Here is a 13,874-nt window from a genome sequence, read left to right on the forward strand (position 1 = left end):
GTAGGAGATGAGTTTTTAATGGAGGCTCTCAGAGACTCAGTCAATAATCAATAATATGTGAAGAGAGAAATGGTTATGTGTCATAGTTATTTCTGGTTTCTCTGCATAGAAGGAGCACTGGGAATGTCTCAATTTAGGAATCCCTCTGTGAATAACCTAAATAGTCCTCATAATATTCTCCTTTCTTTCTTTGGCTCAGTGTTTTGTAGGCAGCAGCCGCTCTGGCGTAATGTCCTCCTCAGTGGGCACATAACTTTTAAGAGGAAACATTGTAACTCTGTTGCGTAGAAACAGACACAGCCATTTTCTTATCATCATCATCATCATCATGATCAGTACACCACCTATAAATTTCCCTCACTTGCGATAACAACCTCAAGAGATGTTTCTAATCTAATTGGAGAGAAGAGTGAGTGACAGTAAGCATTTTATGGCTTTCTTAAATCCACTAAATCACGCATCAAAGGTACATTTACATATGAAACTGCATTTTAACACTTTAATGAGGGATTTTATTGCCACAAAAGGAGAAAAAAAAGTAGGGGTGTTCTGTTTTGCATGTGTTATTGTGCGGGAAGTTGAATGTAAGGATCCCTGTGGTGTGTCAAACAGCACCTTCTGTCTCCCAGGCCTCTCTCAGAGCTCACAGCGAGGGGGCTGCTTTAGCACTGTGCTGCTAAATGATGCTTTTGTTCTGTGCCCGAGAGTGTGACAATCAGATTGCTGAAGCCTTTCTTTCTTGTTGCAAACCATTGTTGAGTCTTATCTATAATAAAGTTAATAAAAAACACATCATCAAGTTTCCTGTCTACATACCTGACCCAACATTTCCAAAAATTGTGCACACAGAGAAATTAATTACACTAAATGAACTTGGCCTCTCAACCACAAGAGGGCAGATGAGGGAAGGATTGGTACGACATGATTGGTTCGCTTGACAAGTAGTCTGTGGTCCACCACAGCAGCTGAGGTGATGCACTGAACTATGTGGGTTTTATGCAGACAATATTGTTTCCAATAAAAAATAAATAATAATAATAATAATTTTTTTTAAATGATGAAGAGGTTAACATGGAAAAGACATAAAACAAACATAAATGTTAAAACATTAATGTAAAATGAGGTGAAATAATAGTAAAAAAAAAATAAAAAATAAATAAATAAAATTGCTAAATGTAACAATTACATCAAATCAGATATCATTTAGATTTGTGTTATCTAATATTTATATAGGAGTGAATAATAGGCACAGAAAAACTAGCGGAGTCTTTGGATATGCTTGTGCTCAGGTAAGACTGACACTTCTTCCTGTTCTGTGTTTGTTTTATGCTGTGGGTGGTTTGGTTTTCGTATCAGGGTGAATAACCTCTACATCTTGAGCAATGGTAGCTTTAGAATTACAAACAGGCCTTGAAACTGAGATGATCAACTCAACACCTACGCACCTAACTAAATAATGGACAGGCCCAATGTTTAACTCTTTTTTTTTTGTTATTTATTTATGATGGAGCTGGACTGTAGCTCTAAAATAGGGTTCACTCTACGGTTGAAATGACCCTGTCATTTCGATTTTTAATTGAGAAAATAGATGCAACCAAGTGCAGAAATCAATGGGTTCAATACTTTGTTTAGCCATTGTTTAAAACCAGTAGTGGTAAAAAAAAATATTAAAATATTTAATGTAATCATCACAGAAAATATAAAATGCTCAATCTTTAAACAGTGAAATGCTCTGATCATCAAACAAACACTACTACATGCATGTATCTCATAGAGCAACAGAGAAGTGAAATACATTATACATTATATTGAAAAACAATGCAAATGAGTAAAGTTTCATTGCTGCAAAATGTTTTTTCAAATCTCTGACAGTGCTTTTGCAGCATGTCATTCAACATCATACTACTTGCTTTTTTAAATTGAAATATTTTTCATGATTTAAACAATTTCTTGTTGCATTTGCTGCCGCAACAGCTGTCCTACACCCAGTGTGTTGCCAGGGAACAAGTCCTTCTGATGTTGGCAGGTCCTAGTGTTCAAGTGTGCACATTAACAAACTGCATTATCTTTGGATCATTCTTAGGAGCAGCAAACAGCTACAGAGCCTCATAAACACTTGAGATAACCTGACTACTTATCACTTAACACCTGAGTCTTGTTGGCACAGAAGTCGCCCTGTTCTGTCCTCGTTCTCCTCTGATTACGTGAGAGTTTGTCAGCGCATGCCAGCGTTTATGGATTATTTTATGATTAAATAATAATTCCCGGAGACTGTATGTCAGCCTCGTTTCACTCCACGACTGATTTAGGTTATCTGAGTTCAGGGCGGATTTTCTTGCTTTTGCTGTCAAGCTGTACAACCCGCAGGGCCATGCAACCTACAGTGACACTCTACGACCAGGGCTTTGGTCCAAATATCTGTATTAAAGCAGAATCGACCTCCACAGATGTGACATTGCAAAACCACATGACTGAAGTTAAGTAGACTTGGGTATAGCAATCTGAAGTGGTGTGTGCGTGTTTGTCTGTGTATGTGTGTGTTGGAGAAAACGAGACAATAAGAGCTCGGCACTGTTGCTTACAGCTGAGATAACCTCCCCTGCTGGTTTGAGAACAGTGCTCCATCATGGAGGCAGCTGGAACAATGTCTTGACCTTTGAGCCTCAGTCAGGGCCTGATCAAATGGTGGATTTGCTGATTAAATATTTATCAGCTCCAGGCAATTACCCCATATCTGTAGCTAGCTGTTTGGTGGTCACTTTAAAATTGTTTGTTGATCGTTAAACAAAGAAGTTCCTTTTCTTAGTAGAGCATCAATAGATCCGATCACATGGGTTTCAGCTGTCTTTATATAACCGGTGCAATCACCCAAATTCTCCATTTGGGGCATTACCATCCCTACTTCAGAAATCATACTCTCTTAAACTAAACCCAGTGGTTGAGGTTCAAATGTGATGACGTCATGATTTAGCCTACAAAAAAAAGAAGAAAAAAACTATCAATCAGGAATTCATTCTAATAGCTTGAAAATGTCTCTAATGTGTTTTTGTTTCTGGGAATAAAATCTTAAAAAAACATTAATTCCCCCCCCCTCTCTCCTCAGTCACAAGAATGTAGCAGCTTTCAGTTGTCTTCAAAGTATTGTGAAACATGCAACCTCAGCGATTAATCGTCTTGCCAGCCAGCAGTTCTGAGGTCCTACATTGATAACAATTATGACAGCAGTAATCTAGACAGATGGTTCGGCGTGGATGCCTAATCGACGTGGTGCAACGCAAGCGGTCTCAAAGGTTGCTGTTCCAGATAAGAGTTGCTCTTCTCTCTCTGTGCTGCTGATATGTGGAGCTCTCTTATCGCACAGGCCGGGGCAAAAGCCCTAAAGACTATACTGTACGGTGACGGTACAAGCTGAAGCCATTAAGAGAGTCCATGTGATGTTCTGCCTCTCACTGTGGAGGCCTGAAGTTTTCACTATTGATCATTTATTTCTAATATCAGTCACAAAGATGTAGAACAATAGAAGAAAAACAAAACTTCACTTCATGTTGCTTTTTTTTTTTGTTCCAACCAGTGATTTAAAAATGTTGAATATTTGTTTGATATCAAGTGAAATATTGATTAATTAAACACATTCTGTATCCTCACGTCAAAGATATGGAAAGCGTTTCTCCTGCTTTGACTTCTCAGACGGCAGCTTGTGGTTGGCTGCTGTATTTTACTAATTGCTGTCAGACAAATGGGCAAAGTTAATAACAACACCGTGCAGACTGCAGGAAATGATGAGACTTGGAAAGGTGACTGTTCTCTCACTCCTCTGTCTTCACGGAGCCATCAGGCTCCACTTGGCTCCAGCTCATAAAAATGCAGAATGAATGAGTTTGTAGTCGGGGGCGCGAGAGAGAAGACAGACGCCACAGTGTCAGATGATAAATAACAACAGCAATGGGAAGCAGGGGAAGACAAAGCATGGTGAAATGAGAATTTGGCTATAAAATATGCAGAGAGGAGGAACACTGAACTATCACAGAATGAAATGGGAATCTTGTTTTGTAAGAAAGACTAATAAGGCACTACAGAACCTCTGCTAAATAATATCATAAACATACTATGTATCAGATTGGTTCAGTTCCAGATAATTTAAAGAACAGTACCTTTTAATGTATTCTGAGTTTGAGTTTAAATATTATTGGAGAATTACTAATACTACAGCCGCAAACACAACTTCATCGATTAGTGCAGATCTTCTTTCCTTCAAATTAATTCACTGCTAATTTTGTACATCTCTTCAACTCACAATAATGGAATAAAATATGATAAACTGTTTGCAGTAAACTATACTGCATTGCATTCTCAAAAATAATCAATCAAATTTAATTAATTAATTATTTATTTATTTATTAACAAATTAATTTAATTAAGCAAAACTGAACACCATATCTTGTCTTCGGTTTTTTATACTTTGTTTGCATGCATTTCTCTTTTTCTATTCAGTGCATTGCTGTTTTACACTACTTTCTTTTCAACAAACTTTATTATTTCTGAGTGTAATTTATTCACAGCAATCTGTAATTCATCCAACTGTAGTATCCCGGCACGTGTTGTATAAGGCATGCACCAGACATGTAGCAATCACTTGCAGTGAGTACTGGGACTACAAGAATTTTAGTGTAATAGTATTCAGAGAAAGGGCGCATTGATTATATAGGGCCAGGCTACGGAGGCATGGACCAGCCTCTTGGTTGCAGTTTAGTGCCACTGACCACATATGACAATGATTAACCTTGTACCTAATAACCCTGCACTATTAATGGCTACACTGATAGTACATTTGTCCAACTGTTGCATCAGTTTAACTCCAATTTCCCTTGATATTTGCACTAAATGCAATTATTATAAAGGTTATTGGCTTCATTGTATATGGGAATGCTCTAAGATAATGTGTTTTTTTAAAGAACGCGATGAACCTGGTCACATCACAGACAAGGAGGTTCCTCTTAACCCTAAATTGTGTACATTGAATATTTGCCCAAACGGTTTCATGACCTCTAAAAATGTCAAGTCCTTTTTCATAGTCAGCGTTGTGAAGCCCTGTCATGGATGAAACTGAAGACCTCTACAGTTTCACAGTGGCTAAACGGAATGACCTTTTACTTTACCTCGGAAAAGATAAGTTACATCACGAAGAACAAACTGGACAGGGTCTGGGACATTTGGACCATCTTATTGAAATGTAATAATATTTTACTTGAGGGATTAAATAATGAACTGAGCAGCTCACTGGTATTTTCAATTATTATTTGTGTTGTTACTCGGTGTAGTTATTGTTTATTTTCTCATGTACATTTAATTTTGTACTTGTTTGTATGCAGTTGTTTCTACAGCACATTAATTAAGGGTTAATAAATAATATATACATTACATTACATTCTCTGATTAAAATAAAACCTTAAGTCACTGAGCCAAAGTGTGTTTTAAATGTATATTTTATATTTTAATATTTCACTGACTTTATTATCATATCTTTCCAGTCTGTATGTTATTTAAAATAAAATATTTTTGAGAAAATCTCAAAAAAGTAAACATCTCTATACATTTTTGAGGATAGCTACTACTAAACTACTTGTTTTATTATTATATTACATTATTGCGTCCATGATGTGCACATATATGTAAAATAAATGTGCATACTATAACGATTCCTATTCCTTATTCCACAAACTACATGAAGCCATGGTGACAAAGTCCAGTGGTGATAGGACAACAAACAACAGCTTGGCACACACCACACTTTGACCCATTAATCATCGCGCATACACACACACACACACAAGTCACAAATTCTGTCATCCGCGAACCGAGATAAGTTTGTCTTGATGCTGATGTTTTTCGATTACATCCGCATTACACTGTGTGATGTTGCTAGAGCACAATTTGTTATTCAGAGTTTTTTGAGGGGGTATCAAACACGATCACATTTCAGCGAGCCGATTGCATCAAGTCACTGCTTTCTGTTTGCTCTTGTTTGTTTTTCTTGGAAGCCATTTGGAAGCACCAGGACTGTAAATAATGTGGCTTTCCTGCCCTACACACTCTGCTGCAGCAAATGTTGAGCAAGAAAACCAGCCAAAGGGGTTCAATCTAAACTTTTGCTTGAAAATGTAGAAAATAAAAGTGGAACCAGCACAGATCCCTGCAGGACACCTGCACTAAAACCATGTGGAGGTATTTCAATTATTTCTCCTGTGGCCTTTTCACATCTTCTTTAATGGCAAGTAATCTTGTCTCCCATTTTAATCCCCTTCTTTCCAGCTACTCCCTTCCCCCAATCCAGCTCTCCTCTCTCACACTGACTTTCTTTATATTTATGTCCTCCTTTCATGTCCTCTCCTCAGCAGGCTCAGATTAGAAAAGCTTTTATCAGGCAAAGATGTCACCAGTAAAACAACGTGTTGTCCTAAATAATGTGGGGAATTTAGAGGATTGTTCGCTCTTTCTAAGAAATGCTTGCACTTCACTAAAAGTTTCAGCACACGTATGATACTGATAATCCATAGTGAATCTGTGACTGTGTGTGTGTGTCAGTGTGTGTGTGTGTGTGTGTGTGCGTGTGCTGAGTGATCTCCTCCCAGCAGGTGACCATTGAACTCTCAACTCAGTTCCCCTGCTGAGGGAGATGGCTGGGGGGTGAGGTCCACCTCCACGGAGACACACAACCCTCACACCTCCACCTCCCCCACCCCCCCTCCTCCTTCCTCCCCGGGCAGTATAAAAAGTCTGCTCTTGCTGAAGTTGTTCAGTCTCATCACGAACTCCACCAGGTAAGACAATGCGACTTGCAGTGGCTCTAACTGGGAGTTACAGAGGAAAAAGTTAACTGTTGGAGAACTTTTGTCTCACTCTGATCGGCGAGAGTGAACTTTCTGTACTTCTGTAAGCTTCAGCAGTGTTGGGAAAAATTAGTTTCTCTAGAAAGAAAATACTTTTATTTGTGACTTCAACAGTATTGATTTAATAATTTAACTGTAACTTTGGGATAATGCAAGTTTAGCCTGTGGCATTGCTTTAGCAGTTACCTTCATTTCAAAGAGATGTGAATACTATCGCTAAACCGATTGAGGTTGTCTTTGAGCGATCCAAAAAGCTGATTTGCTAATTCTGTGACCGTGTCTTTCGGTAAAACCTGGATCAGGATTACACAGCCTACCAGTCCAGGGCTAATCTGCTCGAGCTGTCTGTCTAATCTACTCAGATTACAGGTTCTTATAATAGACAACCATATGTTTAGTGTGAATTCATTTGGGCCAATTCAGGGATGAGTGTGTAGCTTTAACAGTGTTTTAAGACAGTCCAGCTTTTAAGTCTGCTTATCTGGCCTTCGCATTGCTTCAGGTGGGAGAGTTATTGGATTAACGGATTCCTGTTTTAAAAGTAGATTTTTGTTCATTTCTTTGTATAATTAAAAAAAAAGTGGTTCAATTTAATGTTACATGTTCAATGAATAATTTGAATTTTTTTTCTCCCCATTCTAGACCACCATCATGAAATTCGTCGCTCTTGCTCTTGCCCTTCTCCTGGCTGTCGGTGAGTTCACTCAATGCGCCACTTCTTGCTTTAAGGAAATGATTCAAGCTGCAACCACAGAGTAGATAAATTGCACATAACATTTACAACATCTAAAATATATTTTATTTGAAAAGATATTTGAGATACTATGTTTTCCAGTTGCATACTGTTGCTTTTTTCCCACCTTTATTTCTGCTCATTGTGCCTCCTAAGTAACGATTCATTTCCTTTCCACCTCAGGCTCCCATGCCGCTTCCCTGCAGGCTGATGCTCCCTCTCAGCTGGCACACATCAGGGCTGCCATGGATGTCTACCTGACCCAGGTTAAGGACAGTGCCAACAAGGCCCTGGACCAGCTCGATGACACCGAGTACAGGGAGCTCAAGTAAGACACATTTTCTGCCTTTTCTAATCATTGATTTCTTTTAAATGCTTATTTAACTTATACAAAAACATTATTTCTCTATCAGGACCAGCGTTTCTCAGCGCCTGGAAGACATGCACAGCCAGATCAAGGCTCTGCAGGGTGCCGTTTCCCCCATGACCGACAGCGTTGTCGCTACCATCGCTGATGCCACCGCTGACCTCCGCACCTCCGTCATGACCGACATCGAGACCCTGAGGACCGAGCTTGAGCCCAAGCGCGCCCAGCTGAGGGAAGTCATCAGCAAGCACATTGAGGAATACCGCGCCCAGATGGAGCCCGTCGTCAGCGAGTACTACGCCAAGCACACCGCCGAGATGGACGCCCTGAAGGCCAAGATGGAGCCCATTGTTGAGGAGCTGCGTCAGAAGGTGGCCGTCAACCTGGAGGAGACCAAGACCGCTCTGATGCCCATTGTGGAGGCTGTGCGCACCAAGCTCTCTGAGCGTCTGGAGAGCCTGAAGGAGATGGCTTCTCCCTACGTCGAGGAGTACAAGGACCAGCTGAAGCAGGCCTACAGCCAGGCTCAGACCATCAACACCGATGAGATCACTGCCCTGAGAGCGAAGATCTCACCTTTGGCCGATGACATCAAGGTTAAGTTCCAGGCTATCTTTGAGGCCATCGCTGCCACCGTCAACAAGAGCTAAATAGTCTCTACCCCGTTCCTGTAACTAACCTCACCTACCTGTCCTAGATCCATTCCTCCTTTTCTCTCCATTCCTTCTTTCCTCACACGCACATACACATCACCTCCCAAACATGAAGCCAATGCCTCACTGATGCATTTCTCGATGCAGCAAGACGGCGGGACTCTAGCTCTCTCTTCTCTCTCATGCAAACACCTTACTTCATGTGCACAAGTTCAAGCGCATGCAAGCAAAGACGTACACAGACACACACTCAGCACACACACACTTCACTCTTCACATGCCACAGCCAGCTGCTTACATTTTATGTAGGAATTGTATGTGAATTATTAAGTGCCTGAACCTCTGTGTAATGATGCTTGTTTGATGATAACTGTGCTTTGACAAAATACAGCTCAATAAACACCTGACTGTTTATACTACTCTGCTCTCTGACTCTATTTTGAACTGTGTCACATGCAGGTTAGATATTGAACTAATTTCCTGTCCTTCCAACTTGATCTGTCTGTAACGACAAACAACATGTCTATAACAATATATAAGACACTGCAATTTATTAGAATAAAGTTCATTTGATCTAAATTACCTAAATACGTAATACAGTTAAATAAAACAAATTACCCCTTCAGAGATCTGCCAGTGCACCTTGAGTGTTTTTTGGCCTCTGTGAGTCTATAAGGTCATCATTGATCACAAGGTCCACTGAAAAAGAACAATATCTCTCAGTTTGACTTGAAGCAGGCATCCGATCTATGAGATATTTCCGCCTGTGGTCGTGAAAGCTGTGATTAATGAGTTGATCAGGGGTGCAAAGTGGCCTATTGACAAACGTGATTCTTTAAAAGGGAAAAACCCACTTTTCTGTTTTGGCTGCCTCAGGCAGGAACCCTTCAACACAGTCCCATCATAAAGCCACATGAGGGTGTAGAGTACACATGTGTATATACACATCCAAACCACACCACTTAACACTCACACCTGTGATCAGACAACTTTGATTGATCAAGCTCATATATCATATTATTTGAGTCTTATTTTTTGTGTTGTTAATTCCTTTTGGGGTTTTTCATGTGACAGGAAATCTTGTAGACACACACACATTGCAAAACACTTCAGAATGAACCATAAGTAATCATGTAAATAAGTAAAGACTTGCTCTTTATATGGCTGATATATATTGTCAGCCTTTTCCATCGCTGCCCCCTCCCTCTGGAACTCGCTCCCCAAACTCATCCGTATCTGCACACACCTCCCAACATTCAAGACCACGCTCAAAACTCACCTTTTTAAATGAGCAGCATACAGGAATACAGATCAATGAAAGGATGGAACTCCTTACCACTGCCAATAACTAAACTCACACAGAAACTAACATTCAAAAAGCAAATAAAAAATACCTTGGAATTTCATATCTGTAAAATAACATACACGCACATACACATGCACAAACAAATACACACAAACATACACACAAAGGGTTTTATATAGGGTCGTAGGTTTTCTTGTTGTTGTCATTTTCATTTGTTTTACACTTTTATTTTATTTTATTCTATTTTATAACCCCTGTGCATTGGAATATCTTACATACGTTCTTTGATGTAGATGACAATCTGGTTGTGCAGATTTAATGTAACTTTTTGTTGATTTGTCTTGTCTTTTTCATGTTGTGATTGTAAATATATGTTTAAATGTACTGGTTGTGGACCCCAGGAAGACTAGCGGTGGGGATCCTAACAAATAAAACAAATATAATTTTGTGTGTTTTATACTGTTTTATTGCTCTTTTTAATTTTATTTCATTCTGACTTTGCTGTATTTTATGATTTTTAAAGTGTAAAGCGTCTTTGAACATTTGTAAAAGCGCTTACAAATAAAATGTATTATTATTATTACAGTATTATAAAGTATTTTTATAAATATGCTTGAATGCCACCACTAAGCAGTACCAAAAATAACCAGTTTACTTGGTCAGTTTTGGGGAAAAGCCTTCTCTCCAATTAGTATGGTGTTGAAACAGTTCTCCAAGAAATTAGCCTATGAATAATAAAAGCAGTTTGTTGCTGTCTTCATCCGTCCACACCCAGTAACACCAGGCTGATCAGGATGTTATTAATGCGCTACGGTTTGGTCAAAGCAAGCCCGACATAAGGCTTTAGGCTATAGGAAACAATAAGTAGTGCAAGGAGGGGTTTGTAGATGTGTGTGTGTGTGTGTTTGGACAGTTCTCTGGGTTGCGTGCATATATGTACGTGAAGCTGTGATTAGTGCATGTCAGTGGCACTATGAGTATTGTAATGGATGAGGCCAGCATGGAGGTCCCCAGTGAGAGTCTCACGGTCTATAAAAACCAGCTTGTTCCTGGACACAAAAGCCACTTGCAACGCGTAACGCTCGGATGTACATCTATCCCAGTGGTGCATTGGAAGACTTAGAAGATTTTTTGCCTTCAGTTTTATGTTGCAGAGAAAAGTTGTGGGTTTGATTCTGCATTGGACTTGATATAACGAGAAGAGTTGCTACTTCAACAGAGAAAGAAACAGACCATCAACTTTAAGCTTATCATTCGTCCTGAAGATCCTTTGAAGTATGGATTGTAAGTGTTGTGTTCAAAACTCTATGGAGAATATACTGTATATGTTCATGTCATTATAACGATTACTAAATGTCGAAGGTTTAGCACTGACCTCTCCTCCTCTTCCTCGTCAGGCCCTCGTCAGCTGCCTCAGAGCTGTGGACTGTCTCCGCCCTGCTGTGCAGATGGAGGATCACTGTTGAGTGCCAAGGCCTCTCAGGTCATCGGGGTCAGAGTTCAGCTGGAGATGCATACGCTGTGGCAGCAGTTTGACCAGCTGGGCACGGAGATGATTGTTACCAAAGCTGGAAGGTGACAATCCCACTCATAGTTACATTATTTACAGGGCCGGCCCCTGGCATAAACACTCTATGCGGTTGTTTAGGGCCACAGCCGTTAGGTGGGGGGCCACATGATCAGAAAGGTACCGGGGTTCAATCAAGTCATTTAAACAACCTGAGGTCTGCACGCACGCTACAAGCTTGTAGTGTGAAGTCAATATTCAGCTTCTTTTATCTCACATTTGAGACATTTGGTGAAAATAGAATGGCAGAATGACAACATTTGTGCTCAAAAAGCAATCTTACAAAATTTCATTTTAGACTTGTTTTCTACATTTATCTATTACTTTATTCATATCCTATTTCAAGCACCAAAAACAGTTCATTCTCATGACTGAAGGTGTGTTTTCACAAGGGATTTGAAATTTTTCAAAAAGCAGACCTCAAATTTCCAGCATTTGGCCTAAATTATTTCTTTTTGCAGTGTTCTAGGACAAAATTGGCCTCAGTGTGCTTACAGCGGAGGTTCTAGTATTTAAACATAAAACACTTGAGTATTGTTACATCTGCAAGTATCTTAAAAAGAAAATATGTTAAATTCGAGAAAATGGCCTCAAACCTCAGAGGGCATAAACACGTCTGTATTCAGTTTTAACCAGTGATTTGGTGTTGGGCCACAAACAAAAATCTTGTTTAGGGCCACCAAAATCCTAGGGCCGGCCCTGATTATTTATCAGTTATCTTATCCTGCCCTTCTATCCTTTTTCCCCTCCATCTTTCTCAGGAGTTGCTCACCAATTTGTCTGTGTTTGTTCACTGCAGGAGGATGTTTCCAACGTTCCAGGTGCGAATCTCCGGGATGGATCCTGCTGCTGAATATGTCTTGCTCATGGACTTCATTCCTGTTGACGACAAAAGATACAGGTATGTGTTTTTCTTTGTATATTTGTGATCTGTTTTGTTGTTTCTTCTTTAATTATTTTCAAATCTTAAAGGGCATTTCCAGACGTAATCAATGTTTATCAGTTCACCTATGATCAGTTAATTTCATACCATCCATACTCCCAACGTGTGGATGTTTATACTCGTTTTTGTTAAAGAATCTATTGTTTTTTTCAATGTTCATTAATGGGCTCCGGACTCAAAAATTCGCTTTACAATTAAATTAAATCAAAATTCGGACTTAAACTGCAGCTTCTGCATTGTTCCTTTCCGGATCAGAGAACAAACGCCTCAGAGTCCCTCTACTGTTGTGTTCTCTGACCCTGAAAGGAACAATGCAGAAGCCGCAGTAAGTCTGAATTTTGATGAGCCCATTAATGAACATTGAAAAAATGATAGATTCTTGAACAAAAACAAATATAAACATCCACACGCTGCAGTTGGGAGGATGGATGGTATGAAATGAACTGATTATAGGTGAGGTAAACATTGATTACAACTGGAAATGCCCTTTAAGTTATCTAGATCCGTGCCAATATCATCTTTGCAAGCTTCATCCAACCTTACAACTTCTATTTCAAACATTATATTATATATTCATGTGTGTGTGTGTGTGTGTGTGTGTGTGTGTGTGTGTGTGTGTGTGTGTGTGTGTGTGTGTGTGTGTGTGTGTGTGTGTGTGTGTGTGTGTGTGTGTGTGTGTGTGTGTGTGTCAGGTATGCCTTCCACAGCTCATCCTGGCTGGTGGCAGGGCGGGCGGATGTTGCAGCACCGAGCAGGATGCATTTCCATCCAGACTCACCAGCCCGTGGAGCTCAGTGGATGAAACAAACTGTGTCTTTTGATACTCTCAAGCTCACCAACAACTTGCTGGATGACAATGGACATGTGAGTCTATAATGTCTACAATGCGACTCCTGCACGCTTTTAAGAGCAGACAAATTGCACCTATACGTTCTGATTTTCATGTCATCATAAAATAACTTATTAAAACATCCCTTTTTGACTTTGATGTGTCTTTTCTCCTTTGTCTCCCTTGACAGATAATATTAAACTCCATGCATCGCTACCAGCCGCGCTTCCATGTGGTGTATGTAGATCCGGCTCCTAACAGCCACTTAAACGCACACCACAACTTCTGCTCTTTCTCTTTCCCAGAGACACGCTTCATGGCCGTCACTGCCTATCAGAACCACCGGGTAAGAAACCCAGGATCAGTACGCCTCAAACTAAGTGCTACAAAGGCCTGTCTTCTGTTTGTATTATTCATTTCACACCCTTCTCTCTCTCTCAGATCACGCAGTTAAAAATTGCCAGCAACCCGTTTGCTAAAGGCTTCAGGACTACAGACCCCCAGGACTGGTGAGTGTCTCTCAGTGTGTATGTCAGATATTAATAAAGTTGATTAAGAAACACATATTTTCCTTTACACACCAGTTGTA

General features: G+C 39.9%; 2 protein-coding genes across 2 annotated transcripts; both read left to right on the forward strand.

The window, feature by feature from the left end:
* The first annotated feature begins 6,741 nt into the window (after positions 1 to 6,741).
* On the forward strand, positions 6,742 to 9,059 carry LOC310995352 (apolipoprotein A-I-like). Its single transcript, XM_083984385.1, has 4 exons — positions 6,742 to 6,818; positions 7,530 to 7,581; positions 7,804 to 7,948; positions 8,034 to 9,059. Exons 2-4 carry the CDS (start codon positions 7,539 to 7,541, stop codon positions 8,635 to 8,637), a joined length of 792 nt encoding a protein of 263 aa, XP_083840511.1. The 5' UTR covers positions 6,742 to 6,818; positions 7,530 to 7,538; the 3' UTR covers positions 8,638 to 9,059.
* A 1,860-nt stretch (positions 9,060 to 10,919) lies between these two features.
* LOC310996206 (T-box transcription factor TBX1-like) lies at positions 10,920 to 13,798 on the forward strand (the record flags this gene model as incomplete). Its single annotated transcript, XM_083985589.1, has 6 exons — positions 10,920 to 10,959; positions 11,344 to 11,521; positions 12,313 to 12,414; positions 13,149 to 13,320; positions 13,476 to 13,631; positions 13,727 to 13,798. The coding sequence occupies 6 exons, from the start codon at positions 10,920 to 10,922 to the stop codon at positions 13,796 to 13,798; spliced, it is 720 nt and encodes a 239-aa protein (XP_083841715.1).
* Positions 13,799 to 13,874: the final 76 nt, after the last annotated feature.

This window comes from Trachurus trachurus (genome assembly GCF_905171665.1).
Source record: "Trachurus trachurus genome assembly, chromosome: 13".
Taxonomy (NCBI): domain Eukaryota; kingdom Metazoa; phylum Chordata; class Actinopteri; order Carangiformes; family Carangidae; genus Trachurus; species Trachurus trachurus.